This window comes from Amphiprion ocellaris, chromosome 1 (genome assembly GCF_022539595.1).
Source record: "Amphiprion ocellaris isolate individual 3 ecotype Okinawa chromosome 1, ASM2253959v1, whole genome shotgun sequence".
NCBI classification, from domain to species: domain Eukaryota; kingdom Metazoa; phylum Chordata; class Actinopteri; family Pomacentridae; genus Amphiprion; species Amphiprion ocellaris.
In genome coordinates, this window is record NC_072766.1 from 25577551 (window position 1) to 25604332 (window position 26782).

The window sequence follows — 26782 nt, forward strand, 5'->3', positions numbered from 1 at the left end:
TTTGTACTATTGACTCCTATCTCGTAATAATCTCCATTCCTGTTTTGTGGAGCCGTTTATAGTCTGACATATAATCTAAGATAGTTGCCTCCATTTTGGAGTCGCCAGCTCTTTCTCACAATATCATCAGGGTTATTCTCTCAGACTAAATAAACCTCCCCCAGAGCCACAGGAGACATTTTTCAACAAGTTCACAGCCAGAGAAGTACTCCTCACGACTGACCTTTATGTATAAAATAAATGGAGCGCTCCTTTAAATAAAGGCCCTCGAAACATCAGTTTAGATGAAGTGTATTCTTCTTGTATGCCTTTTTGATGACATTCATATTTTAAACTAATATCCTGTGACACTTCCTTGTTCATTTTCTCCTCTCATCTAAACTCTCCAAGTTTTAGGCTTAATACAAAAACCAGGCCATAAACAAGAGACGCTGAACTGACACCTAACAAAGTTCAATCTTTCCATTTGAGGATCAGAGACTCGAGGTAGATATCAGGCAGATTACAGAGAAACAGCCGAGCAAAGGGGCAGAATGGAGAGTGTGGATGAGGTTGTGATTGTTTCAGCACGTCAGATGAGAGAAATGTCAAAGTGAATGTGAGAGATGACCTCTGTGTTCATCGCCCATTAATGACCCTGCAGCTCCCAGCTTCATTTTCCCTCTCATCAAAAACATTAAAAAAAAAACATTTCCTCCTGTCTCCAATAGTCATTTCCCCCGCATTGTATTTATGTATTGAAAAAAAAGGTAATAGATCAAGCACATTCCATTATTCTCTTATAAGATCATTAGCAAATATAATTAGATATGAAAGAAAGTAATTTGGAGAGAAGAGGAGAGAAAAGCGCTATCAGGCAGAGAAGACAGATTGTAGCATCAGAGTGTTTGGGCTTAAATTGCTCAGCGGAGGTATTATCAAGCCGGCAATCTTTTAGCCTCAGAAATAGTTTTGGAGACAGACAGCGAAAGATAGAAAGAGGCCACTAACATTCACTTCATTGTGTTTCCCCAACCGCAATCATTCTTTTTACATTTTACTCGCTTTCCTTTTTCCTCCTCTGAATCTTTCCATCCTGTCATACGCGTCACCTCATGCTAGACCCGAGAGTTTGCAGCAAAACAAAACTGAGTTTATAAAAAGAAAACAACTTGACATGGAGTCATCACACACAAAAAACACATTATCACAGAACACAGGAAACAGGTAACCTTTTTTACTCACTTCTCGCACATATTGATTTGGCTTTTGTATTATTTTTGCAACTTTAAAAAACAGAAATAACACACAAATTGCGTGCCGCCTTGAAGTCGCTTCTTGAGGAACCGTTCTGCCGCACATCTTGTCTTGCTTCTCTCTCGCGGATGCCCCCCACTCTCCACCCGCACGCAGGAGTTTCCGTCACTCTTTGTTGCACCTTAACACCATACTCTGTTTGTCTAATAAGGATCTGAGTCGAAAGCAGACTGAGAGCACAACAATCCTGCTGCGTTTCACCACAAATTTGCTTTTCTTTTTTTTTTTTTTTTCTCCCTCACCCCTTCTTCTTCTTCTATAGTAGTGCTTTGAGGGATTCGGGGGGAGGAGGGAGGGTTGGGGGGGAGGGAGCAGGGTGGGAAGGGTGAAGAGGAGGGGTGGCAGTGTGGATGTGGATTTTTCTAGTCTTTTGTGCGAATCACAGGGAATGGTAACTATAAACATCCTGTATTCATTAAAACCATCTAAAAATACAATTTTGGAGGGGGGGGGGGGTGTAACGCGAGGGGTGCGCTCACTTCCTCGCCGCTCCTCCTCGGTGTATACAAGCGGGCTGTGTTATGCCTGGTGCTGCTCGTATTTACATATTTATAAATACTGGGCTGTACAATGAGACGAGGCTGTGCCAAGAACAACAGTTTCTGCTAGTGTAGGGCCCGGATGCCTGGGAGAGGGAACAAAGGAGCCACAGCCACCTTCAGTGGCATGGAGAGGGCTCACACGGCTCTTCTTACGCTCTTCATATGGATATTCACATGTACAGAGATGAGACAACTCTGAGGCTACTTTTAATGTATGATGCCATGAAAGACTGTGTGATGTGACATAATTTCTAATAAACATTCAGGCACTCAGCTGCATCCCAGTTCAACAAAGGTGAGCAGTAACTGACCTCAACCTGTCTGGAGAAGTTATTTTCCCACATATACCTCTGGTAAGGTTTCCCGACTCAAGAGCAAAGTCACTAGTTGTGATAAGTACAACAAAGTAAAAATTCTCTTCTCTCCCTCATTGTAACTGAATAGATTTAACCCTTAGATGGGTAAGTGGGTCAGAAATGAGCAGGTGAGGTCATTTTCTTGCAATATCTCTGTAATGAAAAGTTTTTATCATTTTATATTCCTCAAAAAAACATGTTTTTGTTTTCATTCCATTTAAATTTTTAAGTTACCTTCTATACTTTTAAAAAAATTGTAATATTTGTATTACTACCTCGAGCTCTTTATCACTGATTATGTCATACAAGAGGTGAAGTGCACGAACTGGGAGGGATGGAGAGCAGCAACAGATGGAAGAAAAGAGTGGAAAAACGTCTACAAAATGGACGTTGACATTGTTCTATTGCTGTAATATTCTTCGCATTCAATTATCAAAATGTTCGAAATCTGTTATAAGATGTAAAATAAACATGTTTCAAACACAAAATTATTCTTGTGTGGACAAAAATATAATACAAACAATAATACAAATGATTATTCTTAACCAAAATGACAAAAAATGGTGTAGAAACACATTGATTCATTATTTTTTTGGCCATTTTTTAACCAACTAAGGGATGAGTATAAAACACTCATGCATCTAAGGGTTAGAGTCCTAAAGAGGTAACATCCAGCTACTCGCAAGTAAAAACAAAATGGCTTTTTTTAGTGTGTTCCTATTTTCTCAATCATCTTGTGACCCCGACCCCCATGTTGGTCTCTCATAGAATCTAACCATGCAGATAATTTTATTTAATCCCATTTGGAGAGCTGTGACTGCCTCCATCTTAATGCACCCGTGGTGTAGCAGAATTGAGAGTTTTTGTTTGCAGCTCCGTAAAAAAAAAAAAAAAAAAGAAAGAAAGAAAGAAAAATCAACACAATCTGATTCCTCTGGTAGTGACAGTGACTCCACCATGCTCTGGCAGTGTACTCTGTTGATTATTCAAAGTAACAGGAACACTGTATTAACGAAGCTGTGAGCACCACAAACAAAATTCTATTCACCTTGTTCAGTTGGAGTGGAGACAGACTTCTTAAAGACAGATTTCTCACACCCTGGCTGAATAAATCCAAAGCAGTCCGAGGAGGCAAGCGGCAAATTTTAGTAATTGGGATGAACAGACTGTTTAGGAAGCTTCAGAATTATTTGACTTGAATTGAAATTGGACATTAAAATGTAAGCTGAGGGCAGGTTCAGTGCTTTTTAAATTATAGAGGATAAATTCAATATTAGCTAAACCCTAATGGTCATCAAACACAGAAATATTCTAATAGTTGCCGGCATTTCTTAGTCATTTTGTCTTCGCTTTCACGTCTGTTGTGTGGTGTTTTCGCAGACTGCTATTAAAGCCAGGTGATTCCTCTGAGATGGCATTCACACAGTCACACTTCCTCACACACACACACCTAGTCCAGCGTATTCTCAAATCGGTCTCCGACACATGCTTAGAGTGCACCGATATGCCACTGTTCCAGCCTCCTTCACATTTATCCATTCTGTTAAGCATGACACATGTATTAACAGTGGATGGATCCTGGAGCTGTGTGTCCTCACACCATATGTTTTGATTTCCCAGGTCCTCTCCTCAACAATAACCAGCCCCATCTCTTGTTATCTGCTATCTCACAACACGCCACAAGAGGGCACACTCACACCTTCACATTGTGTTTTAGGAGCGATGTGGCGATATTGGCACGTGCTCCAAATCGGCGCTTTTCTGCTGTTTCTCGGATTAAATACGACACAATGATGGTTCGATCATTTTTAGTGACATTAGATTTTTACCAGTATTATATCTGAATTGTGTATGCACACTGCATCACTCCCCAAGATGGGCTGAATCTTTGAAGGAAACAAACAGATAAGCCTTGCATTCATGTGATAAATGAATGCCAGGCAGGTTTTCTGTGTCTGTGAGGTGCATCTGCCATCTACCCGAATGGGAAATTAAAAACTGTGAGGGGAAGTTATGCTAAATCTATAAAGTTGGCCAGGAAATCTCTCCCCCTTCACAGCGGCAGTTGTTTGGGGAGAAGGAGCACCATGCTTAAATAATAACATTCCAGGTGGCTTAGTTAATGAACAGTGAAAATCAAATATGGGGCCTAATCTGGAGCTCGTTACAGGAAGTTTCTTTACAGGGAAGTCAAAGGCAGGAAGTGCCCTTGGGGAGCAACACTTTTTGATGCTTCAAAACAAGGAAACTTTATTTTTTTTGTGTTAATTTTAGTTATGGTGATTTTTGTACATTAAATACAAAATAAGAATTATGTGACAGTAAATCCAAAGCACACGAGGAAACAAGTGATGTTTACAGAAGCCTTAAGCAAAATCAGCTGTTCATTTAGGTGCAACTTCTCACAGAAATACTGAAACTGAATGCACATTATAAGGGACTGGCCGTATTATATGTTGAGGTATGCTCGAATATCTATACGTATGCTTCAGAGCTCATTTACTGTCTTAGTTTGCCATCTTGTGGTCACAGTTGGGTATGAAATCTTATCCTCATCCTGCTAAAGAATCATATCATTGATTCCATTCTAGCATGAGGACAGTGAGCTAAGATTGCGAGGTTTTTTTTTTTTTTTTTTTTTTTTTTTTTTAGCTTTCTTCCACGTTGTACTGGGCTTCCTATCTCAGTGTCTTTGTTCTTCAATGCACTGAAAATGTCTTCACCATAAGCCAAGGTTTGTTCTTTGATCCAAATTGTGGGGGATAATTTGCTCCCAAAATAAAATAAACATGTCGACAATTTAATTAAAAAAAGATCCTGACATCCCTTCATTGCTCTCTGCCCTGCCAATGCAGCTATTGAGGGAAATTAGTCTCGAAGTGGTCACAAATAAAAAATAAGATTTACAAATGTGGACAACAGAACTTGCAGATGTACATTCCAATCCACACACAAATACCAATCAAATTTCAGCACGTTACACAGTTTTACAAAAGCACACATCGCAAACTGAATAAATATTTTACATGCAGATTTTTAACTTAATCTTCACAGATTTTCAATTTTGAAAAACTTCCTGTGTATAAATATGTGTAGGGATAAATATCATAAATATTGCAAATACATGCAACTTGACTATGTTATGGGAATTTGATGAGTAAACAGTTAGTTGACTAGGAATTGACCAATCTCTTAATTTAAACAGCTGCATATTCATAGATATGTAAAGTGTGATCCAGATGATCATGAATGTGGAATTAATTTTTAACTTATACCTCTTTTCAGTCACCAAATCTAGCAGTATTATTAGAATAATATCTATACACTACTGTTCAAAAATTTGGGGTCACTTAGAAATTTTATTTCAGAAAGAAAAGCATGTTTGATTTGTAATGGAATGTCTCCATAGGGGTACAGAGAAACATTTCCAGTAACCATCACTCCTGTGTTCTAATGCTACATTGTGTTAGCTAATGGTATTGAAAGGCTAATTGACGATTAGAAAACCCTTGTGCAATTGTGTTAGCACATGAATAAAAGTGTGAGTTTTCAAGGAAAACATGAAATTGTCTGGGTGACCACAAACTTTTGAATGGTAGTGTACATATAAATTTTTGTCATTATCCTTTAGTATCAATGGAACCATCTTAAGTAAGCAACAAGGAGCATTAGAAGCAGAAGCACATTAGGTAAAGTAAGTGTTTGTTGCACAGTGTTGTTGTTGCTCTTCGCTCCATGCACAGATAGCGTGAGAGAGAATTATTACTCAGCATTGAATCTAAGAGATGTTTTATCATGTTATTAGCTCTTTATTTCCCCTCTGTTACGGTGGCACTTCCTTTCATTTTTATATCCATTTCCACACTTGTGAAAGCACAGCTCAAATAAACCCGTGTTTTAATTTGGTTTTGCCAGATTCATAACACCACTTTAAAAGAACATGACATGCAAATGTTCTCAGCGGTGTTTTATTGCAAAATAATTTTCAAAGAAGTTGCTGAGGGAATGAAAGTACAGAAAAAAAGGGGAGGGGGGGTTATATTATTTAGTGGCCGCTGCTATGGGACCTAATTACAGTTATGCATTTATTACTGTCTCACAGAAACTTAAAACTTTTTTCGTTCTCTTTTTTATTTTTTTATTTTTTTTTATTAGAATTACTGCTCATCTCACCCGCTGTCACACTTTCTGTCATACAACTGAGCCAACCAACTTGCTTCTAGCAAGTACTCCACTTGTCATAACTATAATGTGTTAGCATCTAATATAATAGTCTCCATCACAAACTCTGTGTACAGAATATGCAACAAATGCAATGAACTAAGTGGTAGATTTGTTCCAGAGATATAGCAATCTCATTACATTATGATGACTTTGCTCATGTTAGTTCCTTAGCTTGCTGACTTTACCTTCAGGTGAGCACAGTGGTGGACAGAATAACAAGAACACTGTAGAATACAATGCAAAAAAAAAAAAAAAAAAAAAAAAAAAAATGAGATTACATGTGAATTCAGCCACATGGCCATGTAGTGTTCTGTGCATTTTTATCATTTGTGTTACATGTGCTCTTGTGACTTTGCCCACCCTTTACATTAACCACATAGTGTAGCATTAATATGTTAGAATTGGAATGCAGGTAATGTCAGTGAAATTCTGAAAGTTTTTTTTCTGTGTGTGTGTGTGTGTGTGTGTGTGTGTGTCTGTGTGTCTGTGTGTGTGTTTCTGGTTTGTCTTTGTTTTACTGTTTGTTTGGGGGTTTTTTTGTATAGTGGGTGCGGCTTACATAATGTATTGTATCTGAATCAGGGTTTCTATCAGTATCTATATTTATCACCATGCCTATACTTATTATTTAATTTGTCCAGCAGTTGTCCCATTTGGATTAACCACAGAATTGTCTCTGAGGAGTTTGCCTATTCAAAAAGAATAAAGATAGATAAATGAATAAATGAGGTAAATGCTGAATTTGTAAATGCTATGAGCACCACAAGCAGAATTCCACTGACTTCTGTTGTAGTGGGTGGAGACCCACACCCAGAACTGAGGCAAAACAAATCTATGCTATCTTTAGTGTAAACTATAATTCCATGTAAATGACAAAATACATATTTTATTTGTAATTTGCATCAAATTAACTAAAAGTTGTTGAAATTAAATGAAGTTAAATTCAACACAAGTTCATGTTGTGCAAATTTGACAGTCTGAAAATATCTAATCCATCTACTGACCATATGATGTAATGCTGAGTGTGTGTTTGTCTGTGTTGGGTCAGTGTGTTGGGTCCATGGTGCTAATCTGCCTCTTGTTCTCTCATTGGCCTTAGTGCATCTGTGGGTAGGAGAGGAGGACCAGCCCATGACCCATGACCCCGCGTTGACCCACGACCCCAACCATCTTAACAACGACCTTAACCACCCTAACAACCATAACGTAGGCAACCCCAAGGGGCAGGACGCCCACGCTGTAAACAAAGACTAACGACCCACACCGGAGCAAGGCAGAATGATGAGGATGATGATGATGAAGGCGATGATGATGATGATGATGATGTGGAGGAGGATGAAGGTTAAGTGAAGGAATACACTATAACAAAGACTTTATTTAAGATGAAAAAAAACACATACTACCGTCAGAGTCAAGAGAAGGTGAGAACGATGCGATGGAAAGGTTGGGACAGTTTCCTTTGGGGATGGATTTGCGAGATGGACCTAATGACTTTTGCAAGCATCCTTGGACACTAAACAAAGTGACAGCAACCTTCCTGTTTTGTCTCCTGTGGTCTGAATGCCCCTTGTCTTTGTTGTCTTATCTCTTACACATTTTTTTTTTCTTTTGATGAAACTACCTGTCTGATTAGCACTTCTTGTAACTGGCCGTGCAATTTCTGATACATTCCTTGAGCTAGAAAGATATGTCTTTTTAAATTAGGACTAAAGTGTAGTGCTTAATTAAATGATTTTCTCTCCTGTTCAATGAAGAAGATAGTCATTTCACAAGGCCACAGATCACAGCTATATCGTACCTTGTAGAATATATTCTACTACAGAATAGAAACTGAACTTTATCAGACTGTTGACAGAGACCAAGCACATTGCTGTCAAAGGAGCCACTTCTGGCTCACGCAGATCCACTAGTTATGTCCCGCGGCCATGCATCACTCTGATTATGGCTAACAAAGGACAGGACACCACTTAATAATCTACAACATATTGTTTCCAGAAATAGTATGATATTGCTGGTATGAAAACATACCTATAGTTGACTTTTGATGATGGTGGTGTGAATAATGATTGTGAAGAAGACAGAACATTCAAACTGCCCTAAATGTATTCATAATATTATACCCCCAGGCGTTCACCCCTCTACAGTATATCCCTTTGTCGTTTTTCTTGTTCTGTATCATTCGACACAGCACCCATAGATGCTTAATGTACATAGAGAGATATACAGTAGCTGAAAAAGTGAAAACAAAACTTTTAAAACATTTGTGATGAGGAAAAGCAAAGAAGTCACAGTAGTTTACATGGCCACATTGTCAAATGTGAGGCATTCTTCTCCAGTTTGAAAGAGAGGAATTAAAAAAAAGAGAAAAAATATCAAAAACAAAAAAGCGGGAACTGTTTCTTTCTTTATAACCCTACACCCCTTTCTCTTCATCTCTTATGTCAACCTCAAGGACTCTAGCATTGCAAATGTTTGTAAAATACTGCCACCGATCATTGTTGCACAGTGTTACTGACTACTGAAAATGGTTTGATGTATTTACTTTAAGATGAGAAAAAAAATAACATAAAACTGGAAAAAAGACATATTGTGTATAGCCTTAGATACAAGTCATCTGTTATTGCTTCTACAAAGCTATGTAGCTGTGCTAGACCGTAGGACGTAGGGTTGATTTTATTTTTAATTTTTATATGTACTGTACATTAATGCCTTGTCCATTTACTGATAAAAAAAAGAGGAAAAAGATGACAATCGTCTCCTGTGCTGCAAACATATTTGCCCCCATATATACAGAATCCATTATGCATAGAAGGACTTATCCTTTCTTATTTCTTTCATTTGTTTTGATTCTCAGAAGTATTTTGCACTGTGATAGTATTATAAATCCAACCTATACAGTACAAAACTAGCTAACTAACTAAAATGAAGGTGTGTGTTTGTGTGTCCCTTGGCATTGTGAAATGTTTCTACGTCATTTTTTGTGAACCCAGAGAAAAAGTCTAATGCGGTATGTACAGTCCAAATATACTTCTTTTTTTAGTTTGATCAACCTCTATACTGTATGTGGCTTTGACAAATTGTTACTCAGATTTCTTTTGTATGCTAATCTCCTTCTGACCTACAGCGCAGGCCTGTTACTGCTTTAGCCTGGGTGATTTTCAGTGCTCAAATTCCAACTTGAGAAGACTTTGCTGCAGTACAACCTTCAATTTTTTTTTAACCACTTTAATTTGTTGTATGTAGATTGCAATTAACCATTCTTGCAATTTCAATATGCCAGGCAAAGAGGGGATTTAAAATTAAAATAATACAAGTGAGACATATGAAAAGTGAGAAATAATGGTTTTCAGGGGTTTGGAAGTGGGGTCTAAGTAAACATCTAAGATGTATCCTGCTGGAGGCACTGACCAATGGCTTGACTTCTGACCCCATCTCTGTTTCCAGGGGTATAAAGATGAGAGATAAATGGTGAGAGTTGAACTTGGACTCTCTCCTTCTCTGAACCAGCTATAATGATCATTCCACCCCTACATATTATGTACAAAACCTGTCTTGTGAGCTGAACACTCTTTATGTTTTGCTGTACCCTCATGGCAGATGCTTCGTTTTGTAACTACTGAACTGTACTTATAATAAAAATAAAATGTATTCAAACTAAAAAAAAAAAAAAAGGATTGTCACAGAGCAAGGGCCTGATTCATGTTTTTTAATTTCTTCATTTCTGGAACTGGTGTCTGAATCCGAAAGGCGACGCGCTGCGTCGGACTGTCACTGTGTGATCAGAAGTGGGTAAACTGCTTGGAGAGTAGTCCATCACTTCAAACACAAGTTATTATCTCTCAGTCAATTTAATGTCAAATCTTCACAGGCTGTGATCATGATGTTGAATACACACAACTAAATTACTGTCTGCACCACTTTGTCTCTCAAAGGTGCTTGTAAAGTAGCTTTAGTGAAAGAATATGGGAATGACAGGAAATACGTGAGCGCAGTCAGAGTGTCCCACATGGCAATGTAAAAGGAAGATTCATACATTTAAATTACAGACAGTCACTTTCAGATCAGAGACGTGCAGTGAGCATCATGCATCTCTGCCTCTGTTCCAACTCTTTTTACTTCTTTTGTTTGCAGATTAAATTGATTTAATCATACACCTTAAACACATACTGTAAAACCTAACCCAGTGTAGAATTAACCTTAAACTGAGATTAAGAACCAACTGGTCACATGCTTCACTATCACATGTGGAAATCTGATACCTCATCTATCTGCCTGCATACGCAAATGTAAAAATGTAAATAGCACGTATGCTGGTGGAAGAACAGTTCACATTATAAACCAACATAGCAATATAACTATGTACAAATGCATATATAATATTCATTCTGTCTGAATTAAATCTAAAAACACGCATTGTGCAGAAGATTTGTGTATATTTTACCTCAGTCACCGTAGTCAGCTGTTGGATGCAATTCTACAGTTCTACAATTTCATTTAGCAGGCGCTTTTATCCAAAGCAATGCACATCTGAGAGTAGATACAAGACAAGCAAGGATCTAGTCAGGAGAAAACAACTTGGATATGTTCCATAAAACAATCGTCTTATAGCAGAATACTGGCATGTTCTGCAACCTAAAACTGAATTTGTTGCAATCTAACACAATGTTAGTACACTGAGCAGATCAGGGTAACATAGGTTACTGTGAAATATACAAAGTAAAATTGTGTGTTTTATCTGGTTGGTATTTATTCTCTGCATACCTACTGCACGTGTTAGCTTACATTGGTTAATCTATGCACCGATCAGCCACAACATTAATACCATCTGCCTAAATACTGTGTGTGTCCAGCGCAACAGGTCTAATTCATCAGGGCATAGACACAGGGTTTCTGTAGTTGTCTTGTAGTTTCCTGTACTATGACATTGACAGTGGATCCTTTAAGTCCTGTAGATTGTTCGGTTCAGGCCTACATGGATTGAACATGAGCTCTATATCATGTTCCTCGAGCCAGTCCTGCCATCGGGTAATGGTGCTTGGCCTACAACTGTATCTAGATGTGTCAAAACAACGTCCACATGAATGTGAGGGCTGTCAGCAGAACATTGCATTGTAATGAGATGATCAATGTTATTCACTTTGCCTGTCAGTGGTTTTAATATTGTGGCTGAATAGTGTATCTGTTGCTCTGTCTGTGATGTGTGTTCAGCACTTCAACAAATTATAACACTTTCTTTACATATTCCAATACTGTGGCGACCATATTAGGGGGTTTACCAACTAACACTCATAATAAAAGAAATCACAACATTACCAGCTTTCTTACACTTCTAGTCCAAAATTAGTTTTTGTTTTTTTCTAGTACTTGGAAATATTGTTTTTGCCACAAAGAATGATAACCAAGATTAGTGTAGTAAATATGGTCTGCAGTTTACCCTTACTTGTGCAAAAATAAAATGAATATAACAAAGAAAAAGACAGTCAAGAGGCATTCCATTGCAACACAAAAATGTGCCCAAAAATTGTGTAAATATACACTTACTGGCTTCCACCTGTTTAACTGCTTTTTAAAGCAATTATCTAGTCAGCAATCATGAGTCACAAACTGAATAAATTTAGGCATATAGACATGGTCAAGAGAATCTGCTGAAGTTCAAGCCAAACATCAGAATGGGGAAGAAGGTGTCTTTGAACACAACATGGTTGTTTGAGCCAGATGGGAAACTACTGAAACTACTGTTTTTTTTAAGGCACAACCATCTGTAGACTTTGCAGAGAAAGGTTCAAGGAAGAAAAAAATAACAAAACAAGCAACAACAACAACAAAAAAAACCCCAAATCCAATGAATGCTGATTCTCTGGGTAAAAATGAGTTGAAGACAGAGGTCAGAGAATAACGGTGTGGCTAGAATTGACAGAAAGGCAAAAGCAACTCAAATAACATTTTTTTTTTTTTTTATCAACCAAGGTATGTAGAAGAGCATCTCTAAATAAATGCGCACCAGCTAAGAACAGGAAACTAAGGTTACAATGGGAACAGGCTCACCAAACTTGAACAATGGAAGATTGTCGCCTGGCTTGATGAATCTCAATTTCTGCTGCGGCATTCAGATGGTAGGCTCAGAATTTGGCATAAACAACATGAAAGCATGGATCCATCCTGCTTGTATCAACAATTCAGGCTGGAGATGGTGGTGTAATGGTGTGGGGATTTTTATCTTGGCACACTTTGGGCCCCTTAATACCAAGTGAGCATCATTTGTATTTGCTGTATGCCACAGCTTAGCTGAGTATTGCTGCTGACCATGTTCAGCCCTTTGTGACTGCAGTGTACCATCTTCTAATGGCTTAGTTCATCTCAATCTGGTTTCTTGCACAGGACAATACAGTTGCCCCACAGATCTCTGCACACAAATCTGCATGCGTCATGAATCACAGTCTCATAGCAATGTTTCAGCACCTTGTTAAATACTTGACACAAAGAATAAAGACAGTTCTGTAAGCAAAAAGGGGGTCTAAGCCCATAATAACAAGGTGTATCCAATAAAGTGGCTGGTGAGTGTACAGTTACAGAATGAACAGCAGTTCTTGTGTCAGGACTGAAAAAATTACAACAAATCTACACATCAAAAGTTAACTCCACACAAAGTTTTTCACCCCGCACAGCACAGCTGGCTCAGCTGACCCTGCTTTTCAAAAGGAAGAAATATTTCCTGGTTTCATTGCCCCCCTCTGTTGTCTGAAACCTGATCTGCACCACTTTAATGGAATCTGTAACCTAACGTCAGGACCCCAAACATTGCTGAACCGCTGGAAGGCTGCCCAGGTCAATGCCTGACTAATTTTTATACGGATCAGCTGCAAAGCACCAGATGCTGTGGGCCTCCTGACACAAATCTTCCAGGTCTGTTCCCAATAAAACTCACATCTGGGGAAAGTAACTGTTTGACTGGTTTATATCGACTCACATGCACACACGACACCAAAAGAAGAAGGTTTTAGTTGGCGGGATATGAGACTGAGCAGGAACAATCAGGATATTACTTGTTTCTACTTTGTGTGTGTGTGTGTGTGTGTGTGTGTGTGTGTGTGTGTTAACATTCTGTGCGTGCAGGAATCAGTGTTACGTACATGGAGATCTGGATGTGCATGTCTGATTATGTCGTCCCTATACATTTGAGTAGGTATGTGTCTGTCCTACACAATGTCTGCATATCTGATTAAAGAACACATTAGATCACCTTTCATTTCATCTGGCCTGCTGTGTGTATGTCAGTGTGTGTGTGTGTGTGTTTATTGTTGCTGAGTAATTCTAACATTTGAAGCAACCTCTTTCACAGCGTGATGAACACCGCTCTTTGCCCTTCATTTAACATACTCTCTTACAATGTCTCCCCCTCCCCTTGTTTTCCATTCTTCTCTTCAGTATCTATTTCTAATCATTTTCCTCCATGACATGTTGTGCAGCCGTGTGTAAGGACACGTTTGTGCATGCATGCCGGCGTGTTTTATAATTGTCTGCAAGAGCGTTTAAGATGACGCTCTGCAGTGGTTGCAGCTGTGCCAGCGTTTGGTTGGTCACTGGGCAGATGGTGACCTGCAGATGAACCCGTCTTTCTGCTTTTGTTCAGCTGCCTCTAATTCCCCCTCCTTCCTTTACATTAGAAGTGCCGGGGCGTTTCTCTGCAGCTCCACATTTCCACCACTAGAGGGCACAGTAAACCAAGTGTTGGTGCAGAACTGCTCTGGCATGTTGCACTGCAGAAAGAAGAAACACTGGATGTTACTGAATGTATTCTGAGAATTTGAGTCTTTTAGCAGTCTTATGCAGTTTAAATGTGACTGAAACCAATAAACAAAATAATCAGTAAACAAATAATGCATTACTGATCTATCAAAATTGTATTTGTGACATTGTATACAGGACTTTGAAACTGATTTTATGGATATTTAATTGAATACTTGAAGACAAAAATAATTTAGCCAAAAGGACATATGTGGATTATTGTGCATGCTATTCTTCTTCTGTCTTTGCTGCCTATTCTGTGGTATCTTCAGAAGAGAACAGAAAACAAGGTGCTCTTCCCTGACCAGCAAAGGCAAGATTTTAGCCATTTAGTAAGCTCAGTTTTCGCAATAAGGATCAAGTACGCTTGGAGGGCACCCTGTTACACTGTACATACATTTTGTTATAGTTTAATACTGGTTTAAAGGTGGATGTCTGTGTTTTGTGTAAGTCCTAGATAGAATGCTTAGATTTTCTTTTCATCTGCATTGTCTTTTTACTCCAAAATGATGCTCCCTTCAGGTAGTTAAGTTTTGTTTAAGGTTGCTAGAAGTGGCTTCACCCATGATTATTTTTCCTGTTCTTTCTGTGTTTATGTGTATCATTTTTAAATTAATGTTCTCCATGACCGGAACATGTGAAGGCTTGGGGATACTGTACAAAAAGAAAGCAGTGGAATAAAACCATTGCATTAGTTTCCAGATTTCCCTTTTTAAAAATTATTTAACTGAAATTGTAAGACTACTCTTGGCTTACACCGGTTCCTTTCCCATTCCTCTAGAGAATCTCTACAGGTTGCAACAAAAAGTTAATGCTTACATGCAAATCAAATGTGTTGTGCAAAGAAACTATTTTATTTCATACTACTTAAAGTCCAGTACCAAATGGAAATGATTTATTCTATATTAAATAAATTTCACGGCTGATTGCTGTTTTATGATACACAAAATACACAATGCAAATAGTGCCGGTGCGATTTGTCAGTCAATAGATAACTAATGGTCATCAATTATGATCAGCTATTAGTTGCGGCCCTGATTTTAAGCAGAACATATATGTAGTAACAAATGCTAATGTGACAGCTTGTCCCCTCGTTCTCATGCATCCTTCTGTTTCCTGCTAAGCATCTGTGCTTATGTATGTGGGTGTGTTTCTGTCTGCATGTGGGTCAGCATGTGCCCAGCAAAGTGTGTGTGTGCGTGTCTTTGTGAGTGTGTGCTGCATGCAGGGCTGGTGTGCTATGGCCTCACTCTTTCTCTCTCCTCAGCTCTTATGAATCGATGATCATGTGGTGTAAGGGAGATAGATGGCCCCCAGCTCCATCTTGTCTCCTCTAATTGTAAAATATTAGTTACATTAGACTCTGGCCCATGATTAATGGAACTTATTTGGAAGGTGGACTCTCACACACGCATACTTTCTTTCTCCCTCTCTCTCGGTTACCAATGGTCTCCAAAGTCTCTTCCTGAAAGAATTGAGTGATTTCGCTTAAAGCGGACAAATAGGCTTCCCTCTACCGGGGAAGGGAAGGCAAAAAAAAAAATGGAAAGAGAGGAGAGGAGGAAGATGGAGGAGAGGAAATGACGGAGGGAGATAAGACAGAGGGGAGAGCTTACAGAAGTGGGTAAACAACAGTTCTACTGGGTGAGGTTTAAAAAATGTGGTATTGGTCGGTTCTAAAGGGATTTAAGCTTCTTGGTGGATAATTCTGTATGCAGGATCAAACTTTAAAAATGCAAAACCAGATCGAGTCTTGATCATGTTAACAAGCTGATCACTGTGAAAGAGATATTTTTATTTAATGCTAATGTTACCTGCCTTGCAAAATGCATCCAAAGAACATTAGATAAGTTTAGATCATTTTGAAGGGTGCACAGCGAAGTCTTGTTGTTTGTTTGGTGGTTATTTTTGAGTTTCCTGTTTTAGTCCGTTGCCCAGCCACTGCAAGCAAGAGATGTACAAGCATGTGCAGACACACAGATATAAAAATGCACTCAGACACGCTTCCATAAAAGGGCATATACATGAATATAGACTTTTCAGCCATTCTCTTCCACCTGTTTTGTAGAAATTGCAAGTCTATGAAAAACACCTGGCCAAGGCAACGTGAAACACCCACACGCACGCACACACACACACACACACACACACACACACACACACACACACACACACACACACACACACACACACACACACACACACACACACACACACAGACAGACAACAGCTTTTCAAGCCTTGTTGACAACATTTGCTGTTTTTTCGTAGCTGCAGCTTGTCTCCCTTACACCTTCTACCAGCAAACATAACTGATCAGCATGTGTGGTGGAGTTGGCTTCCTGCACCTCTGTCTGTCAGGTTCTGTAATGATGAAGTCAACATATCATTACCATGTTATTTTTAAGTTGTTTGTGTTCATATGTTTCATTGTATTATTACTTTTATACTTTATTTGATCTTCGTGATTTTTTTTTTCATGCCAGCATTCACCACACACTTGTCAGGTGTTGTAACGAACAAAATCTTTTTAAGTGAGTAAAAATTCCAGCCTAAAGCATTTCAGTGATACGGAAATTATTGGGGGGCTGCACAGTGGCTCGGTGGTTAGCACTGTTGCCTTGCGGCTAGAAGATCCCCGGTTCACTTCCTAGTCTTCCCAGGATATTTCTGCATGGAGTTATCATGTTCTCAATGTGCATGTGTGGGTTTTCTCTAGGTACTCCGGCTTCCTCCCACAGTCCAAAAACATGCGTGTGTATGTTGTAATATTATTCAATTATTTACTTACCAGATTTTAATGTTGTGCCCAGTGTAAATGTTACAAAACATTTACTCTTCTATGTTTAAATCAAGCATTGTAATGACAGTGTAATAGATTATGTTCATGCACCATCAGTAATGCTGGAACTCAATTTGACAGTTAATATCACCAGCAGGGTGTGCTGAAGCGTCAGTTCCTAGGTCATGAATTGATGAATGCTATTAATACTATTAGGTACCAGCAATCAGGGAATGTGAGTTTAATTTGGGATTAGTAACAACAATATTGGTTTTGTAAAGCTCAAACCTAATTTTCTTTCGTTGCGATAGCAGAGCCAAACCTGAAACGCCACAGTTCTACTTGAACTAATGTCTCTCAGTAACAGTCTGCTAACAAATAAGTAGAGCAAGAGGCGGGACACTGGTAGGTGTAGATGAGTGACACTGCTGACAAAACAGTACCAACAAATGTGGAAATGTGAGGGAAAGTCTGAAATGTTAGCCTCAAATCCCTTGCTTGCTAAACTCCAAGTTGGCTGGCTAGTGCTCATCACACTGGAAGTAGACGTGTTCACTCAGATATTAACCAAATACAATTTAAAAAGTATTTTAAACAAATAAAAACACACAGTAAGGCAGATATATAGTTAACTGATGGTTAATATTTCTACAAGCTTTACTACACCGGGTAAATGAAACAGAGCACTGCGCTGGTACTTTGTAATAACTCGCCGTTATTGACAACAATGTAGTCGCTGAGATAAACTTCAACACTGCAGACCTGATTATCAATCACTATGCTGCTTCATCAAGGGTTCTAGTGTTGTTTCTTTGCTCTGTGGTAACCTAACGGTGGCTCAGCTTATAAGAGCGCAAAGAATTTAGTTTCATCATCCAGTTCCACCAGCTGTTATTGGGTCCCTGAGCTTTATTTTTTTAATGTAATGTGTTTGCTGGTTGCTCTGTGTTTTCTAACAGTTTCCTTAACTTTCAGCTGTTATTGCTCTGTGTTGAGGTCAAAGGAAGTTCATGATGATTAATGCAGCAGAGCAGCCGATGCTCTTTGTGTCAGAATGTGAGTGAGAAGCAGGTGGCCGGCATATCTATCAACCCCCACGGCCCTCCATTTTTTTTCCTCTCCTTTCTTTCTCTTCATTGCTGAGAAACATGGATGACAGCGTATACACACACACACACACACACACACACACACACACACACACACACACAGTTGGGCATCCATTATCTGTGTACAGTGACAGGTCAGCAGCAGATTATACCTTCCTCAGGTCAGAAGGGACTCAGAGGTTGGGTGTCTATCTACAAACATGCATACACACACAAACACATGCACACACGCACGCACACACACACACACACACACACACACACACACACACACACACACACACACACACACACACGCACGCACACACACACACACACGCACATACCAGCTGTAAACACCTACGAAAAATGGTGACTGTGAAAAATGATACAAATGACTGGCAGAGGGAGTGATTGAGTCGGAAAACAGATGAGAGTGGATGAGTGAGGGAAAAAACTGACTGGAAGAGTATTTGTTGGTTTGACTGAAAATATGACTGGGAGTGTGGAAAGATAATATTCAATATTCAAAGTGTAAAAAACAAGTGAATGACTGAAAAAAAAGACTTTTTAAATTTTGAAGTATGTAATATATATGAAAACAAAGGTTGTTGTTTGTTGGTTTGCATGATAATGAATACCAAACAACCACAATACTAAAAGCGCCTGCCTAAAAGCAGTTAGGTTACCTTCCCTCCCTCGCAAAACATTCATCACACTTGCTCAAAACCTTTCACTTGCCCATTTCTGATTGACTGAACCAATTTCTCACTTGTTCATAATATATCTCACACTTTGAAAGGTGCTGTTGTAACAAGATGGTCAAAGTTATTGATTCCACCAGTCAGTGGTTCAATTATTGTGGCTGATCTGTGTAAGTACGTTAACATCTGAGTAAAGTCAGTAAGTGGACAAGTGTATGAACATGAGAGAGAATACGTAAGGGATTGACTATGTGAGTAAAGGAAAACAGAAGTAAATAAATAGCGAGAGAAGCCAACCCTGCTACCCCCAAAAATAGTTCCTGTACAACTACTGCATTCACTCCCATTTACTTTTTGAAAGATAATATAACATAATTTAGTACTGAAACAAACGTATGTGGAACTAAGAGGTATGAATTTGGTAGGAAAGACATTTAAAACCACCACAAAGTCCACAGTAGGATGTAAAACAGAAGAATGGAGGCACAAATCATCAACAGGCTCTTCAACAAAGAATCCAGCATTGACATCCAGTCTGTGATCAATATTCTTAGACTTAAGTTTCACCTTCACTTACTGTCTACTTTTAATTCTAGCAAATGTTTGGGCAGCAAAGAAACAGGGCGAGGTTTAGAGCACTGACAATAGCAAATGGCTGATACATCGGAGTGTATTGTGCTCTTTCACAAACAAATACAATCCAGCAGAAGATATGTTTCCCTTAAAATATATCTGAGAATGCAATTTAGTTATACAAGAATGTAATTTTTAGGAAACAAGTTTGAGAAAACAGAGACGAAAAGGTGAAAAATAGAGGGCGAGAATGAACAAGTGTGAGAGAAAGTGAAATAACTAAAGAAAGGAATGACTAATTGAAAATATGATTGCAAATGTACATGAGTCAATGAGTAAATCAGTGAGTAAATAGTTGAAAAATTGAGGGTCAAAGTGACAGAATGAATGGAAGAAAATGTCAGTTACTAAGTGTGCTAATGACAGAGACACTGAGTAAGCAGCTGAGTGACTTGGAGAAAGAAGGCATGAGTGAAAAAGTGACTGACTGAATAAGAGAAAATAGGTGTTATTCACCTTATTCAGAACTGTAAAGTGAGTCTAAGTTACCATGTAAGTGAATGGGTGTGTGAAGAAAAGTGAGCACAACAACAAAACAGGACAGGAGTAGACTCCAGGAAAGATTCATAAAATGTGAAAACAAAATGAAGATGAAGACAGAAAGGAAGGAGCTGCTATTTTGGTTTCTTATTAACAGGTCCTACTGGTACAGCAATTAATAATCTAGTTCGGTGTTTAACATGGGACCTAATCCCTGGTGAAGACGTTTTAGCTGGCTTTGATGCTGAAAGAGCTCCTTCCCTTCCACACGTCTCCCCCCCACAGTTCCTCTCTTCTCCTTAAGTGCCTCCCCTGGTGTTATTTGCGTGTTGGTTTTCTCTAGTTAAGCTAGGAAACAGACCAAATCGTTATTCCCCAAACTTCAGGCCAATTTTCTATCAACAAGCCCGCTCGCTGAGGGAAATACTCTTAATTCATCAGAGGAAATCTAGAGAAGGAAAGAAGGCTAAATTCCCTTCAGGCTGTTTGAAGGTTTGAAATGATGCAAATGTGTTTATTTTGGAATATATATATATTACAAGATATATACAAGATTTTATTGTCTTGTCTTATCTCTTATTCGCATATCAGGTCAGAGGGCAAGGTCAGCCACATTACAGCACCCTTGCACACTACAGCCTCAAGCAGTGAATTATTTTTCTGTTACCTAAGATGTTAATGATGGCTTAGATATGTACATTGTTTATATTCATACATACACTGTCTGGCCAAAAAAAAGTCGCTACCTGGATTTAACTAAGCAAATAGGTAAGCTATTCCAGTGAATAATATACTGCAGTGATGAATATGTTTCAGCTGGCAACAATTTATTTAACCCTAGCTGATGCAGTGAGGAGCTTCTCATTTCATAAACAACCATGTTGGAAGACATATTCTGTGGTTGTGCAAAAGATGTTAATCTGTTTCAGAAGGGTCAAATTATTGGCCTGCATCATGCAAAGAAAACAACTAAGGAGATCTCTGAAACTACTAAAACCAGGTTAAGAACCGTCCAACGCATCATTTAAACCTGGAAGCATAGTGGTGAACCATTATCTTTGAGGAACAAACGTGGTCGGTCATGTCGTCTGATGAGTCCAGATTTACCCTGTTCCAAAGTGTTGGGTGCATCATGGTAAGAATAGAGGCAGATGAAGTGATGCACTCATCATGTCTAGTGTCTACCATCCTGTGGGGGTTAGGGTTATGATCTGGGTTTGGTCAGGTTCGACAACGTTACGTTCTCAAAGAGTGAGGTTAGCTGACTACCTAAATATACTGAATGACCAAGTCTTTCCATCTATGGAGTTTTTGTTCCCTGATAGCATGGTCATGTTCCAAGATGACGATGACGGGATTCATGGGACTCACATTGTGAATGAGTGGATCAGGGGCATGAGACATCATTTTCACATGCTACAGTGAATGAGTGCCATACTCAAAGCTAAAGCCAGTCCAACAAAATATTACAGTGTGTGACTTTGTTTTGGCCAGGCAGTGTATATTCTTTCACATATTTCCAACAGTCTCGAATGAGTCATCTGATGCAGGACTTTATTACTCTGATTCTTGGTCAAACAGCACTATAAAGCATGTAGTTATGTTCAAAGGTTAAATTATTAATTAAATTGTATTGATTTAGATGTAAGGTTAATATCTTATTTTGTACATTTAGTGAGCTAAAAAAACAAACAAAAACAAAACATAACACAACACTTAAAAAACCTGGTTAAGTCCAGTCAGCGATGTCAGCAAGAAACACCTAAGACTACTTCTCAGTGAGGATGGGTTGGCATCATTCTTGTATCTGTGTGTGTGTGTGTGTGTGTGTGTGTGTGTGTGTGTGTGTGTGTGTGTGTGTGTGTGTGTGTGTGTGGTGTGTGTGTGTGTGTGTGAAGGTGTTGCTGCAGTTTGCTGAGTAATCTGGGAGCTGCAGTATGCATGCAGGTTATTGGACAGATGGTAGCACATTTAATTGCTCACACCTTCTGTGTGTCTCTGTCTCTCTGCCTACAGACCGCCTTTCTGCCTCGTATTCTTTCGGCGGCTATTCACACTATTAGTTTCCTTAAATAGTCATAAAGTTTATTTCAAGGTTGTTCTCAACAAATGCTGTCTACTTTGTTTTCAAATGTGCAAACTGCTTTAGTATTAAGCGTGAACACATCTTTCTGTATATAGAACACATCAGCTCTTGGTGTTTATCTCAAATTCATAATACCAAAAAAGATGTCCCCCTGTCCTAATACATGCGGTCATCTCTCTCCCTGTAATCTTTTTCCCCTAGATTGTTTTCCTCCTCCATCCTTCATGTTACACCCTCTAAGCCACACTTCCCCTAAACATACAAATATTTACCTAAACATACGCTGCAGAGGCATTAATTCACATATAGAGACACCATACATTAATGTGCAAACATGCTCACAGAAACACACTGCCATACATACACATATACAGGAGCATATTAACACCGAGAACATGCTGGCATCCAACCAAAAGCAACCGTCCTTAAATGCAATTTGATGCAAGCACTGCCATCTGTTGCAGTCTTAAGATAGCTCTTCTCATAAGACACAAGCGAGACAACACTTTTCCGAGAGCAGTGCTGTATTTTTCACATATGGCCATGAACCATTCAATATAAGCAGTTTGGGATATGTTACTTTCTGTCGCTTCTCACTTCACAACACACAACACGCACACATACACAAAATAAAACTGTTGTAGTTGAAGCTTGGGATAAAGTTGAGATATATGAAAGCAAAGGTAAGCTCACAATAATATACATATAATTATATTATTTTATAAGCACAGCAGAGAGGTCAATCTTTACTTTATCTGCAGTAGTGTGCGTGTGTGTCTGTATGTGCGTTTATGGGTAGAGATGCAGTAATTGCAGTGGGCTGGGGGGCTGAGTAAAGGAGTGGAGTGGAGATGTGCATGTATGGCAGGTGAACATGGGCATGTTTGTGGCAGGCTGTGATACATCTTTGCTACACGCACACACAGACACACACACACACACACACATACACACACACACACACACACGTGCACACACACACATACACGCACACACACACGTAGACACACACACACATACACGCACACACGCACATACCTAGACACACACCTACACACACACACACACACACACACACACACACACCACCCACTGAATCCCGTCTTGCTGCCCTCCTCTCCACTTCCTCATCCCCTTTTCCTCTGATCTGCATGCAGAGGGCCTTAGGGGGTTAATTAACAGGCTTAGATAATGCCACACTAATGAAAACAAGACCACTGTTTCTCTTCTCTCTTCCTGTCTCTCTCTTTCTTGTTTTCTTCCCACTATTTATTGCTCTATATGTCTCTATCCCTTGATTTTTTTTTCCAGTCATACAGGCTTTTGGCATCTCAACCAGCCTAGCTTCAATGCGAAAAAAGGATAAATAACTTGCAAATATCTAATACATAAATTGTAAAATGCTCTTCACCAAATTAAGAAAGTACAGTAAAATACACGGATATGTGTGGAAAGATATAGGTTTGCAAAACGTTTGTGGAATCCTGCTAACACATAACCAGACTATTCTCTAGTGCTGACACAGCACCGCATGGAATGGTCATGCTGCACCTCATTATCAGTGAGCAATAGGCGACAAAAAGCTGTAATATATTGATACTTCTTTAAACCAAAAACAGTTGTCTTGGGTGGGGTTAAGAACAGGGTGTAGCAACAATGTTCACTTTGGGAGATTTGGTTTAAAGTTAGCATCCAGGGAGGTGAGCACATCATTTAACAAGAGAATTCCACAGAAAAAAGACCCCCCAAAAAAGGAAAAAATAGTAGGGCTACTTTATTGCATAATGCAAATTTTCTGCAAAACCTAAAAAAATAAAATAAAATAAAAAATGGCATGCACGCTGCTGCTCACATAGTAACACGTAAGTATTGGAAAGGCAGGTGAAAGCTGAGTTACATACTGTCACTGGCAGACATATACTTGCAAACTGCATCCGGTGAGTCAGACTAGTGGAACCCCATTGCCAGGAAAGAATTTCAGTGTTGGAGGATTTCAGAAAACCCTGGATTATGTTCAGTTACATGTAGAGCCAACACTTTTTTTTTTAATGTTCACTTTTCATAATTGTTCTGCTTGTCAACTACAATTAATTAAGGTTGGGGAACGATTACAGTGTTAGAAAATAAATCATGTTAAGGTAGAGTTAATAATTGGTTAAGGTTATGCAAAATAATAATAATAATAATTATGACAATAATAAGCTGGGGAAAGAACACACGTTGCAAACATTATTTACAGCATTAAAGTCAGACCTGCTTCATCTGCAGCCCTTAATTCCACATTACTACATATGGTAACACTACTCCCTACATCCGCAGTGCACATTAGTGTCATACATACACGTTCATGTGAAAAATCCTCCAATATCAGTGTAATTTCTGGGTTTACTGGGTTAGGATTATGTCCAGATTGAGTTAAAGTTGGAGTTAGAGGTAGGGAGTTGAATTTGTGATGCTCAGACATGTCATTCATTTAGGCATTTATAAAATTATTGATGTAAAATTTGATGTCAATTTATCCTGGGGTTCCCAACACAATTTTAGAGCCATTAGAATATAAGTTATCAAATTAAAACTTTGGCATTTATCAGAGAGAATACACTATTCAATCATTAAAATCATGATTGGATTTGGTACATGAAAACAGACTCATGTCAGTGTTTGTCTTTCATAGAATTACTTTTACAAGGCCAGATTATCTGGTGTGCTCAGATTCTTCATCTTAGCCTTATTTACATGGTAGGAACCCAAGTAAAATTCCAACCCAGAAATCGATGGTTACAAAAGGTTGACTCAAGCTATGGTACATGATGCAATGCAGGATTATGCAATCCCAGCACTTTTTGTCCAACTATAAAGCTTACACAAAAATTAAAAAAAAGTCACAGGAAAACTTAAAAGTTTGATCATGTTATTTTTGGATTTATTTGTTTTAAAATGTTTGCAGAATTTGACATTTTCATTTTGTGATCATCTTGACAGGCCATTTTCTGTCAGAATAAACCACTGGGGAAAATTATACAGCAACCACCAGCAGATCTGTAAAAGTGGCTGTAGGTTGATAAATAGACTCCCATGGCTCTAATGTTTGGGATTAACAAAACACAAAAAAATTAATCAATTAATACTTTGGTTGAAATTAAATGGAATAGCCCTTATGGCAAGAGTGCTGATAATGCCACCTTGCTATTGATAATATTGTGCTGGGAAAAAAAAAAAGGTCAAACTAACAAAAAGCTCAAAAGGTCAATCAATGATCGTTTAGGATTTCTTCTTCACTGACTGGTGTGATGTTCAGGCACAGTGAGTCCAGTTCTAGCACTGAAAGGAATGAAAAGAACTGAGTGTTCTATTCAGCGACAGGAAATTGGAAAATCAGATGGAAGTTGTTAGGGTTTTTTGTTGTTGCAGTTTTTTTTTTTTTTTAATCTGTGATATGGTAAAATGACACATTTGCTTCCCTTTAGTCTTACTCAGAATTCAAATAAATAATTACATAAAAAGAAAATAAAAAAAACAAACATTAAGTCCCTTGTAAAAATGTGTAAGTACAAATATCACACCTCCCGATCAATAAACACAGATGACATTTCACTGATAACAACCTCAATTACATGATGTCCTGAGTGAGTGTTAAGTGGTACCTGCTTGTGTGTGTGATATTTAGTGATTTCAACAGTAACAAAGTGAGTTTTTTGAACTCTTATGACTTTTGTACAGGTAGTATTTTAGTGCCATTTATAGCGCCTGCATATGCTAGTCTTTCAATCGTTCAGTCAGTATGTACTACACTGCACAACCCAATCAGTTCTAACTCAAACAACTTTTCCTTCCTACTTTGGTTTTCTTGTCCAACTCTCACCTCCTGGTCCTTCTTTACAACATGTCTCTTGTTTTGACTTTCTATTTTGAAAGACACAAAAGCTCCCCTATATTCAACCTTTTTGAATCTTCAGCCTGAGCAATGGCAGCTGGTCAATTCAGTCTTCAGCATATTTAGCTTAAGAAGTTATAGTAGCTGTCGGCAACCACACGAATGTTTTTCAGAAAATGGACTTTTCTAGTTTGACTTAAGTGGTGCTGCATGTGGGCTGTTTTAGTCACAGACATAAAGACATGGATTAATGACGGCAACTTTGGCCCTTCACAGTAGCCGGGCATGCTAATTGTTGAATGCCTGAATATATGCGTGGGCGTGAGTGAGAGAGAGCACCTCTTTAATTTTTAATCCATAACAAAGTATAGCCTGTGTGTCTCTAAGTTGCTCTGCAGAAGTCAATTTCAATCTCAACACTAACTCAAGTTTATACATCCTATCTAAACTTTTTTTTAAGCCATGCAATTCAACCACACTCTCTCGTTTTTTTTTTTTTTTTTACGTAAACATCTCCCCAGAGATAAAACCCAGCTTGATTTGTATTTATTTTTAAAGTCCACGAAGACAAACAGTAAATAAGCAGGGAGATGGGCTAAAAAAAAAAAAAAAAAAAAAAAAACTAGTTGAGTTGTTCGGGGGCATATTTCGCTCTCCCTAAGTGTAAAATGGGATGAGATATTCTGCCTCTCGGACTTAACGTAATGTAAGAGAGTGTGAAATTAAACTGCACATGAATAAAAGGGGCCTTCATTGTGTGCCGCCGACTAGCTTATCTGGAAATTCAGACAACTGGAACATCCAAAGCCTCCAAACTTGTAGCAATCCCCTTTGTCTGCCTCTGAAGCAAACAATGTAATATCAGAAAGCTGGCGAGGCTCCAAAGCCTGTGTCAGATTGCCAAACACAAAGTAGCTGCTTCCACACATCTC

General features: G+C 38.7%; 1 protein-coding gene across 6 annotated transcripts in view; it reads left to right on the forward strand.

Annotated features, from left to right (window-relative positions):
* znf536 (zinc finger protein 536) overlaps nt 1–26782 on the forward strand; it is a 234145-nt gene that overhangs the window by 201087 nt on the left and 6276 nt on the right. Inside the window, exon 8 of one of the 6 annotated variants that reach the window (XM_023278425.3) lies at nt 7518–10102. The exons of the other annotated variants lie outside the window; for them this stretch is intronic. Within the exon in view, the coding sequence (XP_023134193.2) occupies nt 7518–7672 (155 nt within the window). The 3' untranslated portion in view covers nt 7673–10102. Of the gene's footprint in view, nt 1–7517; nt 10103–26782 lie in introns of those variants that run through there. 6 annotated transcript variants of the gene reach the window in all.